General features: G+C 43.2%; 1 protein-coding gene across 1 annotated transcript; it reads right to left on the bottom strand.

Moving 5' to 3' along the window:
• Nucleotides 1–828: 828 nt before the first annotated feature.
• Nucleotides 829–14,471, bottom strand: KCNV2 (potassium voltage-gated channel modifier subfamily V member 2). Its single transcript, XM_052645423.1, has 2 exons — nucleotides 13,056–14,471; nucleotides 829–1,110 (listed from the first exon to the last, which is right to left on the bottom strand). The coding sequence occupies exons 1-2, from the start codon at nucleotides 14,469–14,471 to the stop codon at nucleotides 829–831; spliced, it is 1,698 nt and encodes a 565-aa protein (XP_052501383.1).
• Nucleotides 14,472–26,355: the final 11,884 nt, after the last annotated feature.

Raw genomic sequence — 26,355 nt, forward strand, 5'->3', positions numbered from 1 at the left:
GGACAGATAATTCTTTGTGATAGGGTTATCCAGAGCATGTTGAGCAGTAACTCAGGTCTCTACCTACTAGTGCCAGTAGCCCCTCTAATCTTCTGTCACAGTGTTGACAGTCAAAACCATCTCTAGACTTTGCCAAATGTACTAGGGCAAGGGGTGAGGAGGAGGAGTCAAAATCTCCCTTGAATGAGAATCACCAGTCAAGAACTGACCACACAATACCTGCTCTAACAATTTTAACAGCTACCATTTATTGAACATTTATAAGGATCATCTCTAATCCCCATGCTGATATTGTAAGGAAAGCTTTCCTTTTAAAGTATAATTTAAAGTTGAAACTGAGGCTCTGACAGTTAAAAGTAACTTGTCCCAAATCGTACAGCTGGGAGACCTGGATTTCTGACTGAGGTTGGTCTAAAAGTTCCTGCTGCAACACTCCCTCTCTCTAGACAATTAGGAATTTTTTTTTTTTATTTCAACCAGGAAATTCAAGTCAGCTCAAGTCCAAAAGTATTTGCTGAAAAGCCACAAGAAGCTACAAGAGAAATACAAGGAACTGTTGCTCCTCTCGAGGAGTTTTCAATATCAGTGTCATTGAGCCGGTCAGACTCTTATATGACATCACTAAAGAATAGCAGGAGGCAGTCTGAGTTTGGGCCAAAATGAACATTTCTGGAGGTAGAACTTTGTGAACTGAATGCCTTTTGTGTGTGTCTGCTTCACATACCCTTTCACTGTCAATCCTATAATAAAAAAAAAAAAAAAAAGGAAAGGAAAGTGGAATGAAGCCTTGAAGTCATGGTTTCAACCAGCCACAGGTACTAAGAAATATTAATTATTTAGCCTTGGGGTGGCCTGTGGGTTGCTTCCAGCCAAGCACTCTGCTATCTTCCTTCTGGCTCTTTGCAAGAACTCCACGTCCCCCCTCTCCCTCCGTATGGCCGTGTACTCGTAAGCCTTGAGCTTGCTGTAGTAATCAGAGAATTTGTTGTAGAGGATGGATATGGGCATTCCATTGAGGATGATTCCAAAAGCAATGCAGAGGAAGGCAAAGAGCCTGCCCAGGTGGGTCTCGGGGTACATGTCTCCATAGCCCACAGTGGAGATGCTCACCTGTGAGGGAGGGAAAGTAGAATGGAATTGTTAGCATCGAGAGGGAGATGTAGGAAAAGCGAGAACCAGGTAGGAAGTTGTCTTCCATCCCCCTGAAGGTGCCTGTGGGTCGTGTAACAGTTCCCCGTGGAGCCAGCTTTCAAAGGTACCAGGAATTTTGCCTGCAAGACTTGTGTCATGGAAAGAATACAAGCTTTGGAGCCGAAAGGCTTGGGTTTAAATCCTGACCATCACTTATACATGTTCTTACAATACAGAGGAGGCAATACCTACTCTAAAGGGTTGTTGTGAAGGGCACAGAGGAGCATGCGCATGAAGTTCCCAGCATAGAACAGGCTCAAGGAATGTAGGTCTCTGCCTCTTTCATTTGGGGCCAGATTTAGAACAGGGTCCGTGGGCTTGCCTACATGGTACATGTACTAAAAAGAGCTTGGGCTTAGAACCAGTCAGACCTAGGTTCCTCTGATCCTTCCCAGCTGAGTGATCTTGGGCAAAGCATTCAGAATTTCTAAGCCTTGGTCCTTGCATCCAAAACAGGAAGCTAGAAGGTATGGTAGTGATAAACAATGGAATAGTACTCAACCTCAGAAAGGAATGAAATTGAGTGAATTGTAGTGATGTGGATGAACCTAGAGGCTGTTACATAGACTGAAGTAAGTCAGAACGAAAAACAAATATCATATTATATACTAACACATATATGTGGAATCTAGAAAAATGGTATAGCAGAAATAAAGACAGAAACATAGAGAACAAACACATGGACACCAGGGGGGAAGGGAGGAGGTGGGAGGAATTGGGGTGACATATATACACTGCTGCTGCTGCTGCTAAGTCGCTTCAGTCGTGTCCGACTCTGTGCGACCCCATAGAGGGCAGCCCACCAGGCTCCCCCATCCCTGGGATTCTCCAGGCAAGAACACTGGAGTGGGTTGCCATTGCCTTTTGCAATGCATGAAAGTGAAAAGTGAAAGTGAAGTTGCTCAGTCGTGTCCGACTCTTCGCGACCCCATGGACTGCAGCCCACCAGGCTCCTCCACCCGTGGGATTTTCCAGGCGAGAGGACTGTATAAAATGGAGAACTAATGAGCCTGCTGTGCAGCACAGGGAACTCAGTGCTCTGTGGTGACCTAGAAGGGTGGGGTGTGGGATGGGTGGGAGGGATACTCAAGAGGGAGGGAATATATGTATACTTATGGCTGATTCACGGAGTTGTACAGCTGAAACCAGCACAACATTATAAAGCAATTATACTACAATTAAAATTTTTAAAATAATTTAAAAAATAAAACAGGAGGATAATAACTAAGTCTCAGGGTTCTCATGAAGGCTACATAAAAAAATGATTATATGTATATGCATGGTTGAATCCCTGCACTTTCACCTGAAATTACCACAACCTTGCTAATTGACTACACCCCAACACAGGCTTCCCTGGTAGCTCAGATGGTAAAGAATCAGTCTTCAGTGTGGGAGACCCAGGTTCCATCTCTGGGTCAGGAAGATCCCCTGGAGAAAGGCATGGCTACCCACTCCAGTTTTCTTGCCTGGAGAATTCCATGGACAGAGGAGCCTGGTAGGCTACAGTCCATGGGGTTGCAAAGAGTTGGGCATGACTGACTGACTAACACTTTACTTCATACCCTAATACAAAATAAAAAGTTTAAAGTTCAGGGAAAAAAAGATTATAAAGTGCTTCATACTATCAGGCACACAAAAGACATTAAAATCAGCCTCCTCTGTTGTCCTCTTCTCATCCTTAAAATAGGGGCAACTTTCATACTTCTCATACAGCATATTAAAAAGCAGAGACGTTACTTTGTCAACAAAGGTCCATCTAGTCAAGGCTATGGTTTTTCCAGTGGTCATGTATGGATGTGAGAGTTGGACTATAAAGAAAATTGAGCAGCGAAGAATTGATGCTTTTGAACTGTGGTGTTGGAGAAGACTCTTTAGAGTCTCTTGGACTGCAAGGAGACCCAACCAGTCTATCCTAAAGGAGATCAGTCCTGGGTGTTCATTGGAAGGACTGATGTTGAAGCTGAAACTCCAATACTTTGGCCACTTGAAGTGAAGAGCTGACTCATTGGAAAAGACTCTGATGCTGGGAAAGATCGAAGGCAGGAGGAGAAGGCGACAACAGAAGATGAGATGGTTAGATGGCATCACCGACTCAATGGACATGGGTTTGGGTAAACTCTGGGAATTGGTGATGGACAGGGAGGCCTGGTGTGCGGCAGTTCATGGGGTCGCAAAGAGTTGGACACGACTGATCGACTGAACTGAACTCATACTTCTCAGAGCTATTAGGTAGTTCAAATGAGATATTTTATCTTTAAGGTGCTTTAATTGCCAATGTCTGGAGAAACATACTCATTATTCTTTGAAGGGACTTTTGTAAGACATCACTGACCACAAATATGTTCACCCTGCATGAAATCCTTCCTATCACATTTGTCACTGCTTTAAATTCCACTAATTAGAGATGTATTTAGGTTAACAAGCTTCTGTTTTAACATGCAGATACCCATGGGACTAGTTATCAGTGTAGCGAGAGAAAGCCCAGAAAAATCTCTCGGGGCCTGTTTTTTATGCCTCATATACTGAGACTCCCGTTAGTCCCCAGACTCTTGGCAGAATTACTAGAAGTCTTTTAGGCAGGGCTGTTGATTACAGTTGAAAAGACTGCCTCGCACAACTCTAGAGGGCAGTGTCAGCTTCATCGATTTGTGTTGTTGCACAATTTTCCAGCATACGGTTATAAATGCACAGATCTGATCACCCTATGGGTCTGTACAGAGACAGCCTCTAGCTTAGAAATGTAAACCTTTTTGTTTCGATGACGTAAGGGTCAGTTTGAACTTAAAGTATGATTGATGAGTTAGAATGAAATGGACAAGTAGGCCAGCTGGGCAAATCTGGTGGCCCTGATAAGAACCAGAGCTTCATGCAGCCCATCAAAGCGGGAGGCTGCAACTCCTCTTGGGACAGGTGACGCGCCACCTCTCACTACTCCATCTCCAGAGAGAGACCTGCAGAGGATGTGTGTGTACTGGAGGGGGTGGGGGGTGCGGGGATGCTCCTCCCCTAGTGGGAAAATTCAAGCCTGCATCTGAGAGAGGCAGGAGGGTGTAGACTAGGTTAGGAAGCAGGTGTAGCCCTAGGCCACAGCTGTGGGATTGGGGTAAGTGGCCTGAATGCTCTCTACCTCAGTTTCTACTTTTGAAATGTGGAGAGAGAATCATAGTATGCACCTCTGAGGGTTGTTAGGGAATTAAAGGAGTGGCTGCCGCGGCTGCTAAGTCACTTCAGTTGTGTCTGACTCTTTGTGACCCCATGGACTGTAGCCCGCCACGTTCCTTTGTCCATGGAATTTTCCAGGCAAGAGTACTGGAGTGGGTTGCCATTCCTTTCTCCAGGGGCTCTTCCCCACTCAGGGATTGAACCCGCGTCTCTTACATCTCCTGCCCTGACGGACAGGTTCTTCACCACCAGCACCACCTGAAGGAGTGTCTGGCACTGGGATATCAGGGATAATGTTAGCTGTGCTTGTTAGTCCAACAGCCTGGGGAAGAGACTCATGCTGAATGCTGCTGGGGGAGACTGGATGGGACACCACGTCTCCAGTAGAGAATCTCCTTTTCCTACCTTCTGGTTAAAGGGTGATGAGAGACAGTGATAAAGTAAGATCATGGGCTAATCTTAAAAAAGAAAAGAAAAGTTTGCGTTGTGTGTGTATGTGTGTGTGTGTGTTTCTTGTCATTGGCCTCGCAGAACATAAACGAACTTGAATAGTTAGGGAGTTTGAGATGGATGTGTGCACACTGCTATACTTAAAATGGGTAACCAGCAAGGACCTATAGCACAGCACATGGTACTCTGCTTAATGTTATGTGGCAGCCTGAGGGGAGGGGAGAATGGATGCATGGATACCTATGGCTGAGTCCTTCTGGTGTGCACCTGAAATGATCACAACATTGTTAATCAGCTGCAAGCCAATATAAAATAAAAAGTTAAAAAAAACTGCATCAGCTCTCTATCCAGGTGTGTGAACAGCTTCCATATGTCACTAACCCTGTTACTCACACCTCTTTGTGTTTAGTCAGTCAACTTAGCTGGAGTCTGGATGAAAGTGTGAGTGACAGGAAGGGGTAGTTCAGATCAGGAAGCACCCATGAAAGGCCAAAGCAGAGACTTTGGTCTAAACCAGCCCCTCAAGGATCCAGGACTGGGAGGGGTGGGGGGGTTGGAAACATGAGGATACACAGGAAGGAAAATAACTGAGACAAAGTGCCTAATTTAAACCTTTGCTCAGTCCCCATAGTTGGCTTTGATTCTCTCCCAACCCCAACTTCTTTCTTTTTTAATTTTTCTTGGCTGAACTTGGAGCGAAAAGTCAGAAGCAAAGAGAATTGGCTGAAGAAAGATTCAATATTTGATGTGCATAATATGGTCTAAATATTTTTGTGTGTCTTGGATCTCTATTTTTAGACAAGAGGTCTCTTCTGCTAGGAGACTGTATGACTGATTCTGAAGAGTTTGTTCAAAATGCAGAGCTAATTTATGCACTGCCTGTTTGGGGGATAATCTGACTTAACTGGTGATCTGGTTCTTGCTTCTTGGCTCCAGAGGAACCCAGGATTCCTTGGCTTATGGAAACTTCTTCTCCACATTCCACAGACCAAACCATTTCTCCCTGAGAGAGCATTAAAAATGGAAGGTCCCAGAATGACTCCAGTGACCTCACAGAGCAAGTTCTCTCTTTAGCAGGATTTGGGTTTGCACATGTGACCGAAATTTCCACCATCCGTCTTAATACACTGAATTGACTGGCTCAGCCACTCTACCATTCTGTTGAAAACTTAACATATTTTTCCTAGCTCTTGGGTTCCCAAAGCCAGAATGTAGCCTTTCGTTAGCAGCTCACCCACTGGTCAAGCAAATCCTGACCTGCTAAATGTTACAAGGAGGACAAGCATCCCATTTGTCTCTGAAACTTTAGAATAACTATACTTGAACTTCTCCTTCAGCAAGGAATGTTTAGTTCCTTCATAGTGATCTCGTCATAAATTACATCTTGCATTCAGTCACTCAGTTGTGGCTGACTCTTTGTGACCCCATGGACTATAGCCCACCAGGCTCCTCTGTCTATGGAATTTTCCAAGCAAGATTACTGGAGTGGGTTGCCGTTTCCTACTCCAAGATTATGTCTTAGCACCCAGTAATCCCTACATCCAGGAATAATGATTTCAAGGAACAAAACTGATTTGCCAAAGAATTAATTCCTCTTAATTCCCAAAGAATTTGAGGTAGTCAAGACTAATGTTTTCTGGCTCAGATTATTGCATACTTCATGTTGTCCTTTAACGAATTTAGCTTCAAAAACTATACTTAGCCTACTCATGCGGCTGTGGCTACCACAAATATTTTAGGAATCCCTTCTTGGGATTATAATCTATACAGAGAATTCAGTGGTATGATCTTGAAACAAGTGTTCTTATCCGCCTTGAGGATTAACCTTAGGGCTGGTCTTAAAATCAAGGGTCTTGACTATTTAAAAACATTAAATCCAGCCTCATAAAGAGAAAGATTTAACCCCACTATGAAGAAGTAAGTGGACATGTCACAGATGTTTTGACACGTGCTCAGTGGAACAATTCCTCAGTGGAATTCAAAAAATGTTTTGATCAGTGGAAGCCCTGTTAGAATGAGGTCATGGGTAATCTCCTTGAAGAGCACAACCAGTCTTGTGTGTGTATGAAAGTTCTGAGATGTGCATGAATTGTACCATAAGGGGGAGGCTGTCCAGAAGCTAAGGCCAATTTGGACTCTGTCCCTAGAAAGGCATACAAGAATGATGATGCCTTCACATGCTCAGCTTACTTGGCACTTCTCCCTATCCTCTACAATTCTATCATGTCCCACTCGAGTTATATTGGCCAACAGGGAGAGCTTACAGAGCTAAAAGGCAACCACCTCAAAATCAGGAGTCCACCAGAGCAAAAATCCCCAGGGTGCCTAAGAGCCTTTGCCCAGTTGATGGCTCCTGTGCTATTTCTGAAGGAGCCAGGAGAACTTCAGCGCCTTCTGTGCCAAACCTTTACTCCTTATTTCTCGGCCTCAAGCCCCATTCCCTTCTGGGCGCTTTTCTGTAATTCAGCAACTGGAAGGATGCAAACCACAATTTCCAGGTTCCCCTGCCTGCTGTCTTGTGGTGAGGTTCTGCCAATGAGAGACACTGTTGGGAGCCTAGAAGATGGAATGAGGAAGAGAGGGTCTCTCTTGCTGCATCCGGTTTCTGTCATCATTCCTCAACAATGACAGAGAGCCACGGCTCGGGCCTCTCTCAGCAAACCCAGCACCAGCCTCGTGGTGCCATCTTGGGTGTCCTGTCATCGGCCACAGCCATAGCGACTCCTGCTGCTGCTGCTGCTGCTGAGTCGCTTCAGTCGTGTCCGACTCTGTGCGACCCCATAGATGGCAGCCCACCAGGCTCCCCTGTCCCTGGGATTCTCCAGGCAAGAACACTGGAGTGGGTTGCCATTTCCTTCTCCAAAGCATGAAAGTGAAAAGTGAAAGTGAAGTTGCTCAGTTGTGTCCGACTCTTAGCGACCCCATGGACTGCAGCCCACCAGGCTCCTCCATCCATGGGATTTTCCAGGCAAGAGTACTGGAGTGGGGTGCCATTGCCTTCTCCAGTAACTCTACCCTCTCCTATTTGCTCCCCTAATTCTGGGGCCAATATTGTTTCCTATACTTATGAATCTTTAGGTTATCTCATTTTTGCCCTTTTGCTCTTCCAGCCTATATATCAATCTCCCTATATCAAATGCCCTCTGTTTAAAATACCCTGGTTTTGTTTTCTGTTTTCCTGATTCACCTTTCAAATGGGCCTTCTCCAAGCAAGCAGGTGACAAGAATAAAATGAATCTCAGTGATCCTATTTGCAAAGAAATGATCCACCTATTTGCAAAGAAATGATAACATGCTTGAGGAAAACAGAAACAAGAACAAAGTCTATGGGCCACAATTATGTGATGCCTCAGCCAGAGATAAATTTTCTTTTTTTAAGAGATTTTGTTAGTTTTTAAAGACATGAGTTTATGATATAATTTCCCTATCTGGTTTCTGCAGCTTTAACTTGCTCTGCCAAGCTCAGAAGGAAACGGTCTGTTCAACCGTCCCGTTGTTGCTTTTCTCCTCAGAAACACAGCTGCAACCGAGGCCGATGCTTACAGCTTGATCACAGAGCTAACTGTGCTTGTTAAGCTGCGCCATGCATTTCCCACACCCAGGCAATCCAGGGAGCCTCCACATGGCTGGAGCTCCTCCGGGCCTGGGCCTGTTTATCTGCATGCTCAGAAGCTCTCCCAGGATTGAACAGCTGACCCTCTTGTGCATCTCATGGTCTCTCTCTTTTCCCCAGGAGAGAAGGAATCACTTCTGTTTTATTTTCCCCTAAGTGAATCTGGAAGCAGAGATGATTGTTTCCATGTGATAAAGACTATCAACTGGTCGGATATGGTAGCTTCTATTTACTGTGGATAGCATACAGGCTAGTACTTTACATATGTTTCCTATCACATTATGCTTACAAATAACCTACATTTGACAGATGAGCTACTGCGTGAGCATCTCCAGACATGAGTGTCCATGAGGGATTTGTTCTGCAGCTATAGGAGAATCCACAATAATGAAAATTGCCATGCTTCTCTTAAAAACCCTGAGTTGAATTACTGAGGAAAGTTGCAGGATCCTTGGCATAGAGACAGAGGAGATTATTAAAAACAAGTCAGATGCTGGGTTGTCCGAGAGCACTAAAAACACATGGAAGGAGGGATGAGAGAACTCGTTCCTAACGTGGGTGAATATACCACAAAGGCTACAGCACTGCAGCGGGCAAGAAAATATCAATACTATTTTTCTTTACTTCATCTTTAGATTTTCAATGTGGGAGTGTATGTTTTCTGAACTATACAATGTATTTGAGAAGTAATACCTTAATGCAGTAGGTTGATTATATTACAAGACTCTATGTCTTCCTATATCCAAGTTCTTTGCCATACAACTCTGTGATGCTTTCCTATAGTGAATGGGCTAATTTGCTCTGCCCTTTGACTCGGAGTTTGGCTTTGTGTCTTACTTTGGCCAATGTGTTGAGCATGTGACAAGAACAAAAGCTTATCAGGGTTTGCATGATTGGGCTTGCACACTCTCTCTCTCTTGCCCTTTGCCACAGCCATGGATACATGCCACCTGGATGAGGAAAGACCTAGTCGCCCTCTTCATCCCAGATGTCAACCAGCTGACTGTCAGACTGGGACATGAGTGGCTGACACCAGTCCAAATGACAAGAATCCTGTGGTTGAAACCAGCCCGAGTTGCTGACTTGCAAACTCATGAGCCAAAAAGATGCTGGACATTTTAAGCCACAGAATTTTGGAGTGGTTTGTAATGCATCATTATTACAGCAACAAATAGCTTATAACTTACGAATAACTACACAGTTATCATGGGTGTGTGCTCAAAATTCTTTAAGTTATGAGATGTATGATATCATAATCATACATTAGGATTCTGCTTCTCAGATTCTCCTGTCTGCTCGGTCATGCCTGTTTAGATGAGCTGCTTCTCACCAATCAAGCTCTTTTTTTTTTTTAATATATGTGCACACTGTTATATTTATGTATTTATTTTTGTTTGTGCTGGATCTTTGTTGCTGCGTAAGGGCCTTCTCTAGTTGCGGAGAGCGGGGGCTCCTTTCTAGCTGCAGTGCGTGGGCTTCTCACTGCGGTGGCTCTCCTGTGGGAGAGCACAGGCTCTAGGCTCATGGGCTTCAGTAGTTGTGGCACCTTGCTGATTCTAGACCCTGGGGGCTCAGTACTCACAGCTTGCTCACCACTCAAATTTTAATAAATGCCCTCTTTTCCAGGAAGGTTTCTCTGACTATTCCACTATTATATCAAAGGTAGATTCTACCACCCAGATCACTCTCTATCCTATAAAAACACACTGACATCTGAAATGATTGATTATCTCTCTCCATTAGGATGCAAACTCCATGAGGGAAAAAAAATCTTGCTCAGTGAATGAAAATGGATTTTTGAGGGTTACATGAAGATTTGGTCCTAATCTTATGTATCTTTTTACTTTGCATCTTCTTTTCTCTTTGTTTTATTGCAAATAAGGGCCCTTAGTATACAATATGCAATGTTATCGGGAATATATAGATGAATTGGGTTAATAATATATTGGTCCTGAGGAATCTTCAAGGGGAGTTGTTCTCACTGTTTTCATAGGTTAGTTCAGAAACAAATACAGGCAATCAGTCTTTTGTCTAATTCATAATGATTTTTACTAGTATAACTAATTCTTAGAGAACAAAATGGATGAATGCCATTGGCAAAGGTTAAGGTTGGTTAATGGCAAGTTGACATGTGCAAATTCTGGCCTATGAAAACCATGCCTTATAGAGATAACAAAAGGAAAATCACGCTGGTAAAAGTAATAATTGGTAAACTTTGTTACAGATAGAAACTGAATGATAATTCAATTTTTATTGTCAAATCGATAGAAAATACCAACTTTGAAATTACCAAATTACCAATCTTTGAATATATCAACTTTTAGTTAATATAAAAAGGGGGATAAGTTGAAAAAATTTTAAGTATTATACATCAAACAGATCAAGACATTAAAGGAGATTATTAGGCATTCACTTCAGGAAAATTTTTTAAAGAGGAAACTCATTAGCGACAGACTTATCATAAATTTTAATATACAAAAGGTAAAAAAAAAAAACCTTTTGTGCATTAAAAATACAGTATCAAAGAGTCCACTAAGTCCAGCTTACAAACGCTAGCCTTCTAAGATATTTGGCTGAATGAAAACTTGACTTTCTACAACTTGGTTTTATGTTATCAGCCTGTGGATTTTCTCTTTTCCCTCCTTGCTTTACTCATCTCTAACATCAATGTTGTTTGCTAATGCATGTGTTTGGCCAAGGCATTGGCCAAAATTTATAAACAATTTTTTATAAATAAAAAATTTATTTATTCAATAAATTAGATGAATCCATTATTTATCCAATAATGGATAAATCATGCTCTATTAGTTCCATCTGTACACATGGCTATCTACTATGGGGATGACCTTTCATCATTTGGAATATGATCAGAGGAGCAGCATTTGGCTCAAATGCTTATTTGGAAGAGCCGAACATCATCCTGTCACTAAGGAAAGCTCACAAACCCTGTTATACATGTGAGTGCTCTGCTTTCCAGGGAAGTGAGACTCACTGAACTGTAGAGCTCTACACCCTTTCCTCTTGGAGATGAGAAGACTGAGGCCAGGGAGAAAGGGGGCGAGGTTTCACAGTTAATGAAAGGGGCACACACTATGCAGGGTCACAGTTAATTATTAGCAGATCTGTGACTGGAACCTAAACCTCAATTTTCCATCCTACTATGCTACACTATTAGTAGGAGCCCTGAGTAGGTTCACATCAGCATTTTACACCAGGCTGTGGGTTATAACATATCCAATATTAATGTCAAAAGTATCTATTTTCTAACACAGCCAAAACTGGTTATATTTGCTTATTGTCTTTAAAAGCATTACAAACAAGCTAATTAAAAAATAAGGAAAGCATACACCTAGTTCTTTCCTATGTGTGCATGTGGCGTGTGTGTGTGCTAAATCGCTTTAGTCATGCCCCACTCTTTGCAACCCTATGGACTATAGCCCACCAGGCTCCTCTGTCCATTGAATTCTCCAGCAAGAATACTGGAGTGTATTGCCATGTTCATCTCTAGGAGATCTTCCTGACCCAGGGATGGAACCTGCATCTTCTATGGCTCCTACATTATAGGTGGATTATTTACTACTGAGCCACCAAGAAAGCCCCTTCCTATGCACATATGTCAGTTCATTCATTGACTTAAGACCCAATCAACATTTTCAAGAATTCAGGGATTTTTCCAAGGATTTAGTCTAGCACCTGAGAAACAGATATTTGAGTAACTGGCATTAATTATTATAAAAGGCAAACACCAAAGAAAATAATGACAGAAATAACTCACGCACTAACTTCAAATTAAACAAGGAATGCAGAAAAACTCAAGCTTGAGAAGGGCAGTGCTGGGGTGTGGAAAGGGCATGGGTTTTGGTGGGGAAAGGGCATGGGTTTTGCAGTTGGGCAGGCTTGCATTTCAATCCTCACTTTGCTATTATCTATGTGTCTACATTCAATTTCTCTGCACCTCAATTCCTCTAGCTGTAAAATGGGGCAATAATGCCAAGTCCAGAAGTAATTTTTGTGATACCAGAGCAAGTTTCAAAGTTAGATGCTCTGATTTAGCTAGAACTGGTGAAATTTCAGTGAGGGTTGACACTCTTCAGCCAAGTCTTGTTTCCTCCCCTGCAGACATCAACAGTTTCCTTCAACACTTCAAGGAATTTTTTCCTTTTAAAAAATAGTGATCCTAGCCACTTCACATGGTTGTGATGCTGAAATAAGTTAAGCATTATAAACCACTCAGGACAACAGGTGTTCAGTAAGTGACAGATAACACGAGTGATGATGATGAAGTTCGTCAGGCTTCATCAGTGAACAGGCACTGTTGCTTAAAATCAGCCTCTCAGGGGTATTAAAACTAAATCTAGCTTTGGAGATTCCTAGCACCACGTCAGGACCACGGCAAGCTTCTTGGACTCGTCTTTCTTCCTGGACTGTCTTTCGAGCCTCTTCACACCCAGCCTGTTTTGCTGCTACTGCTTTGTTTTCTGGTTGAGGACAGTGAGAACGAGAAAGCAATGACCCTTAAACAAGGCAGGGGAAAGATGATGGAACAAAGCAAGGAGGGCGGCATCACTCAGGAAGGAGAGCGGCAGGTTCTGCCAAGTTGGGGAAGCGAGAGGGAAAGGTCACGGGCCATGGTACTCACCGCGGCCCACCACCAGGCGTGCGGGATGCTGGTGAAGTTGGTCCCGTGCACGTCGTGCTCCACGGAGTAGACGGCGGCGGCGAAGGTGAGGATGCCCATGGTGATGAACAGCATGAGGCAGCCCACCTGCTGGTAGCACTGGCGCAGCGTGAAGCCAAAGGCGCGCAGACCTGTGGAGTGGCGCGCCAGCTTGAGGATGCGGAAGATGCGAAGGAGGCGCATGACGCGCAGTACCTGGCCCACCTTGCCCACGCGGCCCATCGTCTCAAGGTCGTGCTCCCGCGGCGAGCCCTTGGCGTGCAGCTGGTCCTCGCTGGTGAAGCACTCGAGCAGCAGCTGCAGGTAGAGCGGCAGGATGGCCACCAGGTCCACCAGGTTGAGGGCGCTGCGCGCAAAGCGCCGCAGGTCGGGCGTGGAGGCCAGGCGCAGCAGGAACTCGAGCGTGAAGAAGGCCATGCAGAGTGTCTCCACGTGCTCCAGAAAGGGCCGCGGGTTGCCGCCGCCCTCGCCGCGCTCCGGCGGCTGCTCCATCTCTTCCACCGTGTTGAGTGCCAGCGCCACGACGGAGATGAGCACGAAGAGGCTGGAGGCCACCCCAATGGCCTTGGCGGCCACCGATGAGAAGGGCTTCTCCATCAGGTTCCAGAGGCGGCGCCGCTGCGCCCCATAGAAGCGCATGTCCTGGAAGAGCTCCTCCGCCTCCTCTGCCTGCGCCTGGGCGCGCAGCTCGCGCTGGATCTTGAGTTGCTCGCTCAGGTCGTCGCGCCGCTCCTCGAAGCAGATGCGGCAGCAGCGCGGCGTGTACTTGAGACGCACGCCCCAGTAGCCCAGCTCCTCCAGGAAGCTGCGCGGGCACAGCTCGTCGCGCACCAGCAGTACCCCGGACGAGTAGAAGTTGTAGATGAGCTGGAATACTTCAGGGTCGCGGTCGAAGAAGTACTCGTCCGTTTGCACCTCGTAATCGTCGCACAAGCCCAGCTGGCGGCTGCGGCTGGTGGACGTGGCCAGGCGGCCCAGGCGCGTCTTGGGGTAGCAGGCCAGCTCCGTGTAGTCCAGGTGGTAGCTGTGGCCGCCCACGTTCACCTTCAGCGTGGTGGACACGAGTGGAGTGTCGGCGCCGCCGCCTTCCGCTCGCTCGGTGGTGGCGGCCTCCCCTGGCTGTCGGTCCTCCTCCTCGGCCGGCTCGTCCTTCCACAGCTCCTCCTCCTCTTCCCCATCCTCATCCTCCTCGATGTAGTAGTTATAGTTGCCCTCGGTCCACGGTGGGATGCTGGCCTGGGAACCCGAGCGGCCCCCCACGGAGCAGATGCTCCTGCGGTGGGATTGACTCCCTGCCTCCTGGGTCGCGTCTTCACCCTCTGTAGTATTCCAGGACCGGTAGCCCCAGGACCGTCTCCTCTCCGTCTGTTTCAGCATAGCTGGAGGAATGGGAGCCCTGGCTTTGCCCTCCTAGCCGTGGTCGGGTCCCTAGCCTGCTCACTGCCCCTAGGAGTTGGTCACGTGCCCTCTACTGTCTCAGAGAGACACGCCTGGACCAACAGACCTGGGGTCCCCAGCATTGCCCTGAGAACTGGCCTTCCTCAGGCTCTGGACAGCCCAGTCCAGCCTGTCTCTTCTGGGCACATATGCCCACAGCTGTTGACTGCTCTAATCTTGCTGGTAGGGAAGAAGCAAGTGTTAGGAGGGATTTAGAGACTCTTAGTTTCCACCCACCCCCCTCCTCTCTGTGACGCAGGGGATGATTATGTGGCCTTAAATCTGTAGATAATCAGAAGGTGGCAGAGATGATTGCTAATAAAAGTGTCTGCCAACCCTGCCCTTAGGAAGCGAGCAGTGTCGGTGTGCTGAGATGGCATCAACTGAATTTGCTATAGAATGTAGACACCTGTGCCTTGGCACTTAACTGTTGAAGGTGCAGCCTCTGTCTTAGGTAAACCCACCATGAACAGGGACAGAAATGACAATAGAATGCTTAAAAAGTGGACTTCCTGACAAGTTACTTTTCCTCTCAGCGTTTACCTTTTGTTTAGATCATCAGTTCAGTTCAGCCACTCAGTCGTGTTTGACTCTTTGTGACCCCACGAACCACAGCACGCCAGACCTCCCTGTCTATCACCAACTCCCGGAGTCCACCCAAACCCATGTCCATTGAGTCGGTGATGCCATCCAACCGTCTCATCCTCTGTTGTCCCCTTCTCCTCCTGCCCTCAATCTTTCCCAGCATCAGGGTCTTTTCCAATGAGTCCGCTCTTCACATCAGGTGGCCAAAATATTGGAGTTTCAGCTTCAGCATCAGTCCTTCAAATGAACACCCAGGACTGATCTTTAGAATGGACTGGTTGGATCTCCTTGCAGTCCAAGGGACTCTCAAGAGTCTTCTCCAATACCACAGTTCAAAAGCAACAATTCTTCAGTGCTCAGCTTTCGTTATAGTCCAAATCTCACATCCACACATGACCACTGGAAAAACCATAGCCTTGACTAGACAGATCTTTGTTGACAAAGTAATCTCTCTGCTTTTGAATATGCTATCTAGGTTGGTCATAACTTTCCTTCCAAGGAGCAAGCGTCTTTTAATTTCATGGCTGCAATCACCATCTGCAGTGATTTTGGAGCCCAGAAAAATAAAGTCAGCCACTGTTTCCACTGTTTCTCCATCTATTTGCCATGAAGTGATGGGACCAGATGCCATGATCTTAGTTTTCTGAATGCTGAGCTTTAAGCCAACTTTTTCACTCTCCTCTTTCACTTTCATCAAGAGGCTCTTTATGGAAGATCTTAAATGATCTCCTTCCCATCTAGTCACATGATCATACTATTTTCCCCCCCAAATGTATTCCTCCTAGCGGCACTGCTCTAAAGTCTAGTCTGATCTTTGAGTCTGTCTCAGTTTTTCTCTCTCTCTTTGTGTCTCTCTATTTTTTCTTTTTTTTCTGTCTCTCTCTCCCTTCTTTTAAAGAATAAGGACATGTTGCAAGGTAGAATATTCTTAAGGTCTTGCAGCCCTGCTCAGCTGCTGTATCAAGGAACCAGACTTCTTCCATGAAAAAGTCTTCATCGGTCTTCAAGACATCACTTAAAAAAAAATTCTCCTGCTGTGTGTAAGACACTGTGCTAGACGCTGGAGATAGAAACCTGACAGAGACAGAGTTGCAGCCCTCAAGATGTTCTTGGTTTTGTAGGTGATACAAATACATATACTAGCACAACAAATAAGTGAGTGAAAAATACAGGGGTAGCGGAGAAGAAGAAGGGATTAGTTGCAAGCAGGAATTTGTTGCCGAATTCAATTTATTAATATTTTGAATAGCTAATATTTGTTCATGACAAAATATTTGAGAGGTACAAAGATGCGTTTTAGTAGAAAATTTCTTTCTCCCCCAACTCAAACTTCTAGCTATTATTGAGTGTACCTCTGAGGTTTTGATTACCCTTCCAGAAATATTCTAAACATATACAAGCAAAAACCTAGCTCCATCTACATCATCTGAATAGCTCTTTGTTATTAACACAAATTATAATAGGCGATTCACTTTGCTTCCCTTGTGGCTCAGCTGGTAAAGAATCTGCCTGCAATGTGAGAGACCTGGGTCGGGAAATCCCCTGGAGATGGGAAAGTCTACCCACTCCAGTATTCTGGCCTGGAGAATTCCATGGACTGTATAGTGCATGGGGTTGCAAGGAGTCGGACAGAACTGAGCGACTTCCACTTTCACTTTGCTATTTTCCAATTAACCATATATCTTCGAAGTGTTTTCATATCTGAACATAAGTATCTGCCTCATCTTGAAGGTAGCCCCTTAGTAGTTTGATAGTAGCAGATTTCAGGTTGTTTTCTATCTTGGTTTTTATAAACAATGATGCAGCTAATAACCTGGTACCCACACTATTTTACATGTGTTAGGATGTATGAAAGATAAATTGTTAGAGGTGGAGCTGTTACCTCAAAGACCATGTATTTGTAATTTTGATTGATGGTGTCAGATTTCCTTCATGAAATCTTTCCTAATCGACTCCTCATCAGTGTATTAAAGTGTATTATCACACTTCTGTGTTCTGCCATTTTATAGATAAAAGATGATACATGAGTTAATTTTACTTTATATTTCTCTTGTTATGAATGCAACTGAGCATCTTTTCATGTGATTAAGAGCTGCTGTATTTCTTTCTCTATTTTTCACTGAGTTGTTTTTATTTTCTTACTGATTCATTGGAGAGCTTTCTATATTATGAAAATAGACCCATTGCCTGAGATATGAATTACAAATACTTTTCCTGTTATCCTTTGGTGAAATTCTTTTCCATGTAAGATATTTATTTTATGACTTCTGGGTGTTATGTCATATTAAAATGTCTTTGCCTCTCTGCCATTCTTAAAAAATTTACTTGCTCTAGTTTCATTTTTCATGCAAGAATTTGATCCATCAGGAATTAATTTTGATGTTGACAGTGAAGTAGAGACCCAGCTTTGTTTTGTGGGATTTTATCTGGATGTTCAAATGCATTAATTGAATAATCTTATCTTTTCCTTGTGGATTTGTTGTGTTATCTTTATCATGTAGTTCAGTTCTAACTGTGTTTCAGAGGTGCTGGGACAGGTAACAGTTGCTACAAGGTTTGCACTCGATAGATTAACATCGGCAGATGGTGTTTTGCTTCCAACAGGGCTTAGACTTACAAGCTTGCAATAAAGCCTCAGAGGTCAGGCCTGGCCTCTTGAGTTGCTTAGTGAATTTCCAGGGTTCTCCAGCATACAATACTGATGCTTTTTCTCCAGACACACACTTGTCCATTTTCCAGCACCATCTCTTCTCTAGGCTGTACCATTACAAGAATTTTCATGTGGTGCTAAAAGTCATCTTTTTCCTTCAGAATGAATTATGCTATTATGAAAGTGATAGCATCACTGTTTTTATATTTTGTTTCCTCTATTGCAATCATGTGCTACTTTTTACCTAAAACTTGAACACTCTCCTGACTTTTTGCATTTAAAAGTTATAGAATCAGTAATGTTTGTAAGGCGTCTCAGAGTCAAGCCACAAACACCACAGCCATGCGGTCGATTGAGGAGTGTTGCCTTAATGGACCACGCTTGGGTGACCAACACTCTCACGTGTGTGTATTGGTGTGAACGTGTGACTTGGATATTCTCGGATGTGTATGTATGCAAGTGCAGTGATAGATGAGCGTCTAAATGTGGAGACGTTTCCTAACAAAGAGAACTATCCAGCCAGAGGATGGATTTGTTCTGGAAGCAGTCAGCTCCTCCTCCCTGAATGCATGTCAGCATCTGTAGGGTATGCAGCAGCAGGAGACCCGAGTGGGTGGAAAGATGGGCTGGCTAATCTTCCAGCCCCCTTCTGCCTTAAGATTCCTAAGATTCTAAGTCTTTGCTTGATGTTCCATTTGTCTAGAATTTTCCACTGCCCTTCTCCTCTCTAAGCCCTTGGTCTTCAAAAATCAGCTCAGATTTCACCTTCTCAGAGACCGTTCTCTCACATCCCTCTTTTTCCTCGGAATGGGTGAGCTGCCTGTTCTCAGTGTTCTCATTTAAGATAACACATACCGCTAGCTTACAGTATGAAGCACTTCTTTTCATGAAAAGTTATTTTCCCTTTATAAAAGTCATGTAAGTGCATCAAAGAAAAATTTACAAATAGAAAGTAGAATGCTACTATATTTAACAGAATACTGATATACATTAATAGCCAGCATGCTGAGAAACTTTACTATGATAATGTTTACAACACTCTGTCACATAGGTTCTATAATTATTCCTATTTTGCAGATGAGTAAACTGAGGCACAGAGAAGTTATGTGACTTACCAAGGCTACACAGATAGGAAATGGTGGGGCTGGGCTCTGCCCCAGACTAAGTAAGCATCATGCTATAAAATAGCATGTACATGAAAATCATCTGTAATCTCACTATCAAAAGACTACCACGCTTCCTTTGACAGCATACATATTAAAAAAAAAAAACGATCACTATCAATCTTTTAACTTGTCTCCTTCATTTGATTATGCTGCTGTGCTGTGCTTAGTTATTAGTCATGTGTGACTTTTTGTGACCCCATGGACTGTAGCCCACCAGGCTGTTCTGTCCTTGGGGATTCTCTTGGCAAGAGTACTGGAGTGAGTTACCATGCCCTCCTCCAGGGGATCTTCCCAACCCAGGGACTGAACCCAGGTCTCCCATATTGCAGGCAGATTCTTTCACTGTCTGAACCACCAGGGAAGCCCAAGAATACTGGAGTGGGTAGCTATTCCTTTTCCAGGGAACTTCCTGACCCAGGAATCAAACTGGGGTCTCCTGCATTGCAGGTGGATTCTTTACCAGCTGAGCTACAAGGGAAGCCCTCATTTGATATATATATAGCACAATCGTGGTCATATTAGATATAAAATTATGTTTCTTGCCTTTTTCATTCAGCATTTTAACATAAGTATTTTCAGTATTTAAAAAAAAAAGCACTGTAAGCATTATTTTAAACGGCTACAAAATACTCCATATTGTGGGTGTTCCCTCCATAACATAGCCAAGTATCTTTTACTGAAATAGATATTTTTTAATATTCTATTTTAACTAATGATGTGGTAAAAAGTCTATCTGTTTTAAAGGTTATTGGTTTGTTTGTTTTGGTATTCTAGGTTATTCCTTAGGGTAGTTTTGCCAGATGTTTTAGGCCATTCTTTCTTCATTTTGAGCCTTCCTGTGGGCCATTCCCATGCTTCTTCCATTTAGGACACTCTTTCTCCACGTGACACTGTCTCCTTCCTCTGGCCAGCTCCTGTTTATCACTCACTGGATGGAAGGCTATCTTCCCTTGTCCTCTGCTTGAGGAATGCCTCCCCTAGTTGCCTAAGGCTGAATTCAGCTTTCCTCATATGCACTTCTATAACATCTGTACTTTGCCTATCACAGCACTTCTCACCAAAGCGTATCTGCCTATAAACAAGACAGGACAGTAAGTTCCAAAAGGGCTGGACAGTGTCTGCTCTGTTTTCCGTTTTTCCCCAGGGTCTAGCCCAGGGCCTGGCACATATATAGCAGGGCTCAAAAGATACTGGCTGAAAGATGGAAATGTTTCACGTGTATTGCCAACATGCTTTCCAGTTTGCCTCACTTTACACTCTAACCAATAAATATGGGAATGTGTCTGTCAGTGGGCTTTTGCTACTGTGTTACTGCTATTATCCTTATTCGGTAATCAAAAGATGAAAATGGCATTGCATTTTTGTTTTAACAGGCTCTATATTAATTATTTATTTATGTGTTCCCTGATAGCTTCTAAATTCTTCTAGGATAAAGATGGTCTTATAGTGGATCCAGTCTGTAGAAGATTAAAAATATAAATTGAAGACTTCCCTGGTGGTCCAGTGGTTAAGACTCCACTCTCCCAATTCAGGGGGCATGGGTTTGATCCCTGGTCAGGAAATTAAGATCTCACATGCCCTGAAGTGTGGCCAAAAAATAAAATTAAAAATAAATAAAATCTTAATTAAAAAAAACAAAGTTTCCACTTGCTACAATTAAGACCCTGTGCAGCCAAATAAATAAATACTAAAAAACAAAGCAAAAACATATTAGATATATATATATACACACGTGTATTGAAAAGATATTCAAGATCTCTGTCTTAGTCCTCACAAATGCATGTGAATCTAGGATTATCTCAAAAGGAAGTGTTAAAAAATATTTATTACTCTATATTACATGCCCCCAAGCCCTACTTTGAAGGGGAAAGAAAACTAGTAAGCCGTGAGACCCAGTGGCTGGGAACCTTTACTGGGAGTCCCATTTCCCTGGTAACAGAGGTTGACAGGCAGCATGGTACAATTGGAAGAATGTTGGGATTCAAGCAGACTCGAGTTTACATTCTGGTTTCTAAGTTTGGGGCAAACTTCTTAACACCTTTTTGTCTCAGTTTTCTCACCTGTAAAATAGGTTGCTGGAGGATTTCCTGTGAATATAAAAAGAGAAAGATGTTAGTTCCTCAGTCGTGTCCGGCTCTTTGCGACCCCATGGATTGTAGCCCGCCAGACTCCTCTGTTCATGTGATTTTCCAGGCAAGAATACTGGAGTGAGTTGCCGCTCCCTTCTCCAGGGGATCTTTCCAACCCAGGCATCCAACCTGGGTCTCCTGCATTGAAGGCAGGTTCTTTACCATTTGAGCCAAAAAAGAGAATGCCCCTCTATTTTCAATTGGCCTGCCTCTGCCCAAATCAAGGCCTAATATACTTGTCAAAAGAGAGTTATCTCTCCCTCATCCAGCTACCTCCTACCCCAACTCTTGATTATATACTTATAACACACAAATATATTCATTTTTAGCACCTGTAGAGTTTCTCAGCCCAGAAATAATGATCATATTCACAACTCACCATTACAATGAATTCCTTTATGTGAAGGCAGTGCTGACTAATAGAACTTTCTATGTTGTTAGAAATAATCTTATGACTTAAAACATGACTATAAGCAGGAACAGAATTTTAAATTTTATTTAATTTAAATGATTACAAGTGACTAGTGGCTACCATGTTGGGCAGGGCAGTGTTAAGATACTATCTGTGTCTGAATCAATCTCTCTTAAATTCGTAGAGCCGCAAAGAACAATGAAGAGACTAACCTCATGGTTGTAAGAGTTTGACCTCATAAACTGGCCTACCACTTCCCAGACTGAAAGTGAATGAGACAGAGAGAAAGTAATTTTGAGAGGAATGAATGGAGCCAGGGGATGGGGTGGAGAAGTGTGAATAGGTAAAGGGCAGGCTTGAGTGTGGGGGGCATGACAGAAGGGATTCAGATGGCTTGGGATGAGAGTAGTATTCAAAGGGAGAAACTGAGGCAAATGGAAAGAACAACAAGCTAGCCGAATACATTTTAGCAAATTCTTGCAGACTTAGTCCTAAAAGGCAGAGAGAGAAAAGGCAAGAAGTTTAGGATTTAGTTGGAAAGCTGTTTTTCTTGAAAATCTTTGAGGTCGCTGCCAGAACATAACTAAGACTGTAGTTGTTCAGTGGAAAGTTGAGGTAAAGATATGGATGATTAGTACCTGAGCCCAAACTAAGAAATTAAAAAACAACAATCTCCCCAACTTATAAAAAAGAAAAAAAAGTTATTTTTTTTAGGTCTCTGCTGAGCCTGACAAATTTCTTCCAATAGTTGAATAGTTGAGATTTTGCTGACCTCCTCCTCTGTAACTTTACCTGTCTTGTCATAGGTGAATAGTGGAATGAATGGGAACAGTTGTTGATTGCAAAGTGTCTTAGTCAGATGACATTCTTCCTACCCAAATTAAAGTTGTCTGTGAGTTTGGAGAAAGAAAGAATGAGTGATGGGGAGAAGAGAAGACAGTAACTAAACTTTCTTTTTGTCAATGTCTTGTAATCAGACTTAAATCTGGAGGGTACATGCCACTTTCCCAAAGCATATCTATCCTCTTTAATTTTTCTTTTAAAGATGAAGAAGCAGCAGTTCAGAGATGTGGATTTTCTTTTTTTTTTTTTTTAATTTTTATTTTTACTTTATTTTACTTTGCAATACTGTATTGGTTTTGCCATACATTGACATGTGGATTTTCTACCTGGTGTTACTCAGTGATTGGCCAGTAGACCTGGATCTGGACTCTGGGACTCATCTATCTGCCACTCTGGGCGCCGTCCTCTCCTCTGTAATTCAGCGGCAGGTCATGCAGCCCTGAGCAATGTTTCTCACTCAGAAAAACCTTGCTTTGATATCTGAAGTCTGTTTATTGCTTCTACTAAACATGCTGAACTGGAAGAAACACAAGCTGGAATCAAGATTGCTGGGAGAAATATCAGTAACCTCAAATATGCAGATGACACCACCCTATGGCAGAAAGTGAAGAGGAACTAAAAAGCCTCTTGATGAAAGTGAAAGAGGAGAGTGAAAAAGTTGGCTTAAAGCTCAACATTCAGAAAACGAAGATCATCGCATCTGGTCCCATCCCTTCATGGGAAATAGATAGGGAAACAGTGGAAACAGTGTCAGACTTTATTTTTTGGGCTCCAAAATCACTGCAGATGGTGAGTGCAGCCATGAAGTTAAAGGACACTTACTCCTTGGAAGAAAAGTTATGACCAACCTAGATAGCATATTCAAAAGCAGAGACATTACTTTACCGACTAAGGTCCGTCTAGTCAAGGCTATGGTTTTTCCTGTGGTCATGTATGGATGTGAGAGTTGGACTGTGAAAAAGGCTGAGTGCCGAAGAATTGATGCTTTTGAACTGTGGTGTTGGAGAAGACTCTTGAGAGTCCCTTGGACTGCAAGGAGATCAAACCAATCCATTCTGAAGGAGATCAACCCTGGGATTTCTTTGGAAGGAATGATGCAAAAGTTGAAGCTCCAGTACTTTGGCCACCTCATGCGAAGAATTGACTCATTGGAAAAGACTCTGATGCTGGGAGGGATTGTGGGCAGAAGGAGAAGGGGATGACAGAGGATGAGATGGCTGGATGGCATCACTGACTTGATGGACGTGAATCTGAGTGAACTCCAGGAGTTAGTGATGGACAGGGAGGCCTGGCGTACTGTGATTCATGGGGTCGCAAAGAGTTGGACACGACTAAGCAACTGAATTGAACTGAATGGAGTCTGAAGATTAGGTGGTGGCGTGCTGTGATTCATGGGATCGCAAAGAGTGGGACACGACTAAGCAACTGAACTGAAACATACATAGTCTTTCAACGTGGTTCTTTTTGTTCTTTTTGCTCCAGCTGATCCAGTAGATCTTGATGTCTGTTATGCTATTTTGGAAGTGGGTACAACCAGTTAATCATAAAATGTGAGCATTTGTACTGTGCACAAGGCATCGTGCTACTTTCAGGCTGGGAGTGACCTAGTAGTCATCTAGTTCAACTGCTCACATTAGAGGTTAGGAAGCTGAGGTGTCAGATAAAACAGGCCACTTATCCAGGCTCTTATAGATAGTGAACAAGTTAGTACATGCCTGATTCTGGAACCCTATTTTTTGCGGGGGGTGGGGGGGGGCTTTGCATTAGTTTATTATAGGATACTGAGTATAGTTCCCTGTGCTGCACAGTAGGACTCTGTTGTGTATTCATTCTCTGTATAAACATCTGCTAATCCCAAACTCCAATTCCTTCCCTCCCCCCACCCCCTTGGCAGCAACAAATCTCTTCTCTATGTCTGTGGGTCTGTTTCTATTTTGTAGGCAGGCAATTTGTGTCATATTTTAGATCCACATTTAAATGATGTCATGTGATATTTATCTTTCTCTGTCTGACTTACTTCGCTTAGTATGATAATCTCAGGGTTCATCTGTGTTGCTGCAGATGGCATTATTTCATTCTTTTTTATGGCTGAGTAGTATTCCACTATATATATCACATGATATATATATATCATACCTTCATTATCCATTCATCTGCTGATGGACATTTAGTTGTTGTAAATAGCACTGCTATATATCTTTTCAAATTGTAAATTTGTCTGGATATATACGCAGGAGTGGAATTGCTGGATCATATGGTAATTCTAGTTTTCGGTTTTTAAGGAACCTCCATACTGTTTTCCAAAGTGGCTGTACCAGTTTACATTCCCAACAACAGTGAAGAAGGGTAGAGCCCTGGTTCATACCAGGGCCTTTCCAGCATCACTGCAGCATGTAGCTTCACTTTGAGATTGTGTTCACGTGGAACAAGCAAGTTATAGATCTGGAAAGAGTATTTTGGGATAATTTCTGTATCAGATCCTGGCAGTTAACAAATCAGTTATCCAAAGTAATTGCCTTCAGTGATCTAATTCCATGGAAAAATTCTCAGTCTTCCATTATGTTTTGAGTCACAGTTGTATTTCCACATATCTTCCAAAGACAATCTGTTCCCTTCTGCACAAATCAGAATGTTGCTTGATTTCCATGGCAGAGTACACCCAGTTGACCTTCACAAAGTTGAGTCTTGGCTTCCCTGGCGATCCAGTGGTTAAGACGCCGTACTTCCACTGAATGGGGCCCTGGTCAGGGAACTAAGATCTCGCATGCTGTGCAGGGCAGCCAAAACCTAAACAAGAACTAAGCCTTGTATAACTCGACTTTGCATCTTGTTCCCTTTGGCTTTCCAGGATTCTCTCTGGTCTGTGTCTCTGTGTGTTCATTTCTGCTCCCTACACCCTGAGAAAAGAGATTCCCTCTGACCATGTCTTCTCCAGAAGAGCAGAAATGAGGGTTGAAGCCTGCATTTGACACAGAGGAAGCAACTGCAGAAAACTCTTGCACCCAAAAGATTTTTTTTTTTTCCCCATCTCAAAATTTGCATTCAGAAACTCTATGGAGGGAGGGAAATCTGCCTGAGAATATGGAACAGCTGTTTCGATGCTGGTATTGCTGTGATGACTAGGGGCTCCCTGAAGTAGGGGTGATGGGAGCCAGATGATTCTCCTGAGGAGATTTGCCGATTTAAAAAGTGGCATCTGTGAAAACCTAGTAAGAATACGAGGAATGTGCCTAAACAGATGGTATGTGAAGAATTTTGGAATAGAACGATTTTCTGAAAACCTTTAAGGATTAATAAATGTGGCAAAGGAAAGGGATTACAAGTGATTAATAATGACTCAATTACATTATTCACATTGCCTGTGTAGTTTTACTCCAAACCTTTTCTGGGGGGAGGAAGACAGATCAATAGTTTTCAGTCATGGCAGAATCGCATAGGGTAGGTAAGTACTTTCTGTGCAGCTTTCTAAAATATTGTATCTCTGATTGTAAAGGTTATTCATATAATTGGAACAGAAGAGTTAGACCTTAAGTGATGTACATGTTTGTGTGAGTTACACTCACTGGAAAGCATAGATATTAGATGTAACTGCTATGTTTGTGGTCGTATACTTAAGTTGTTGTAGATTAAACTTTAAGGCTTTGCAGCTAATTTTCAAGAACTCCACGAGAAAAGTCAGTATACTGGACTTCAGACAAGTTGGAACAGGATTAGGAAGGTATTGCCAAAAGTGTTACAGAATAAATAAAAATAATTATAGTGGACATAGGAACTATTTGTATGTAACTCTGTGCTTGGTGCTGCTAAAGGGCTTGTGATTAATAAGTAGCTTAGTCTTTCAGCAAAGATAATCATTTTCCTTGCCCTCATAATTTCACTCTTGATTTATTTTTAATTTGGCAAAAATCAATTTTAGCTCCTGCTATATGGGGACATCACAAACTATGACTAAGCAAAGTCAATTTGAGGCAGTTTATTGCATGCAACTTTTACAAATTCATTCAGCTGCATGTAACTGAAAGCATGCTAAGTAGGAGGT

Source organism: Budorcas taxicolor, chromosome 8 (genome assembly GCF_023091745.1).
Source record: "Budorcas taxicolor isolate Tak-1 chromosome 8, Takin1.1, whole genome shotgun sequence".
Taxonomy (NCBI): Eukaryota; Metazoa; Chordata; class Mammalia; order Artiodactyla; family Bovidae; genus Budorcas; species Budorcas taxicolor.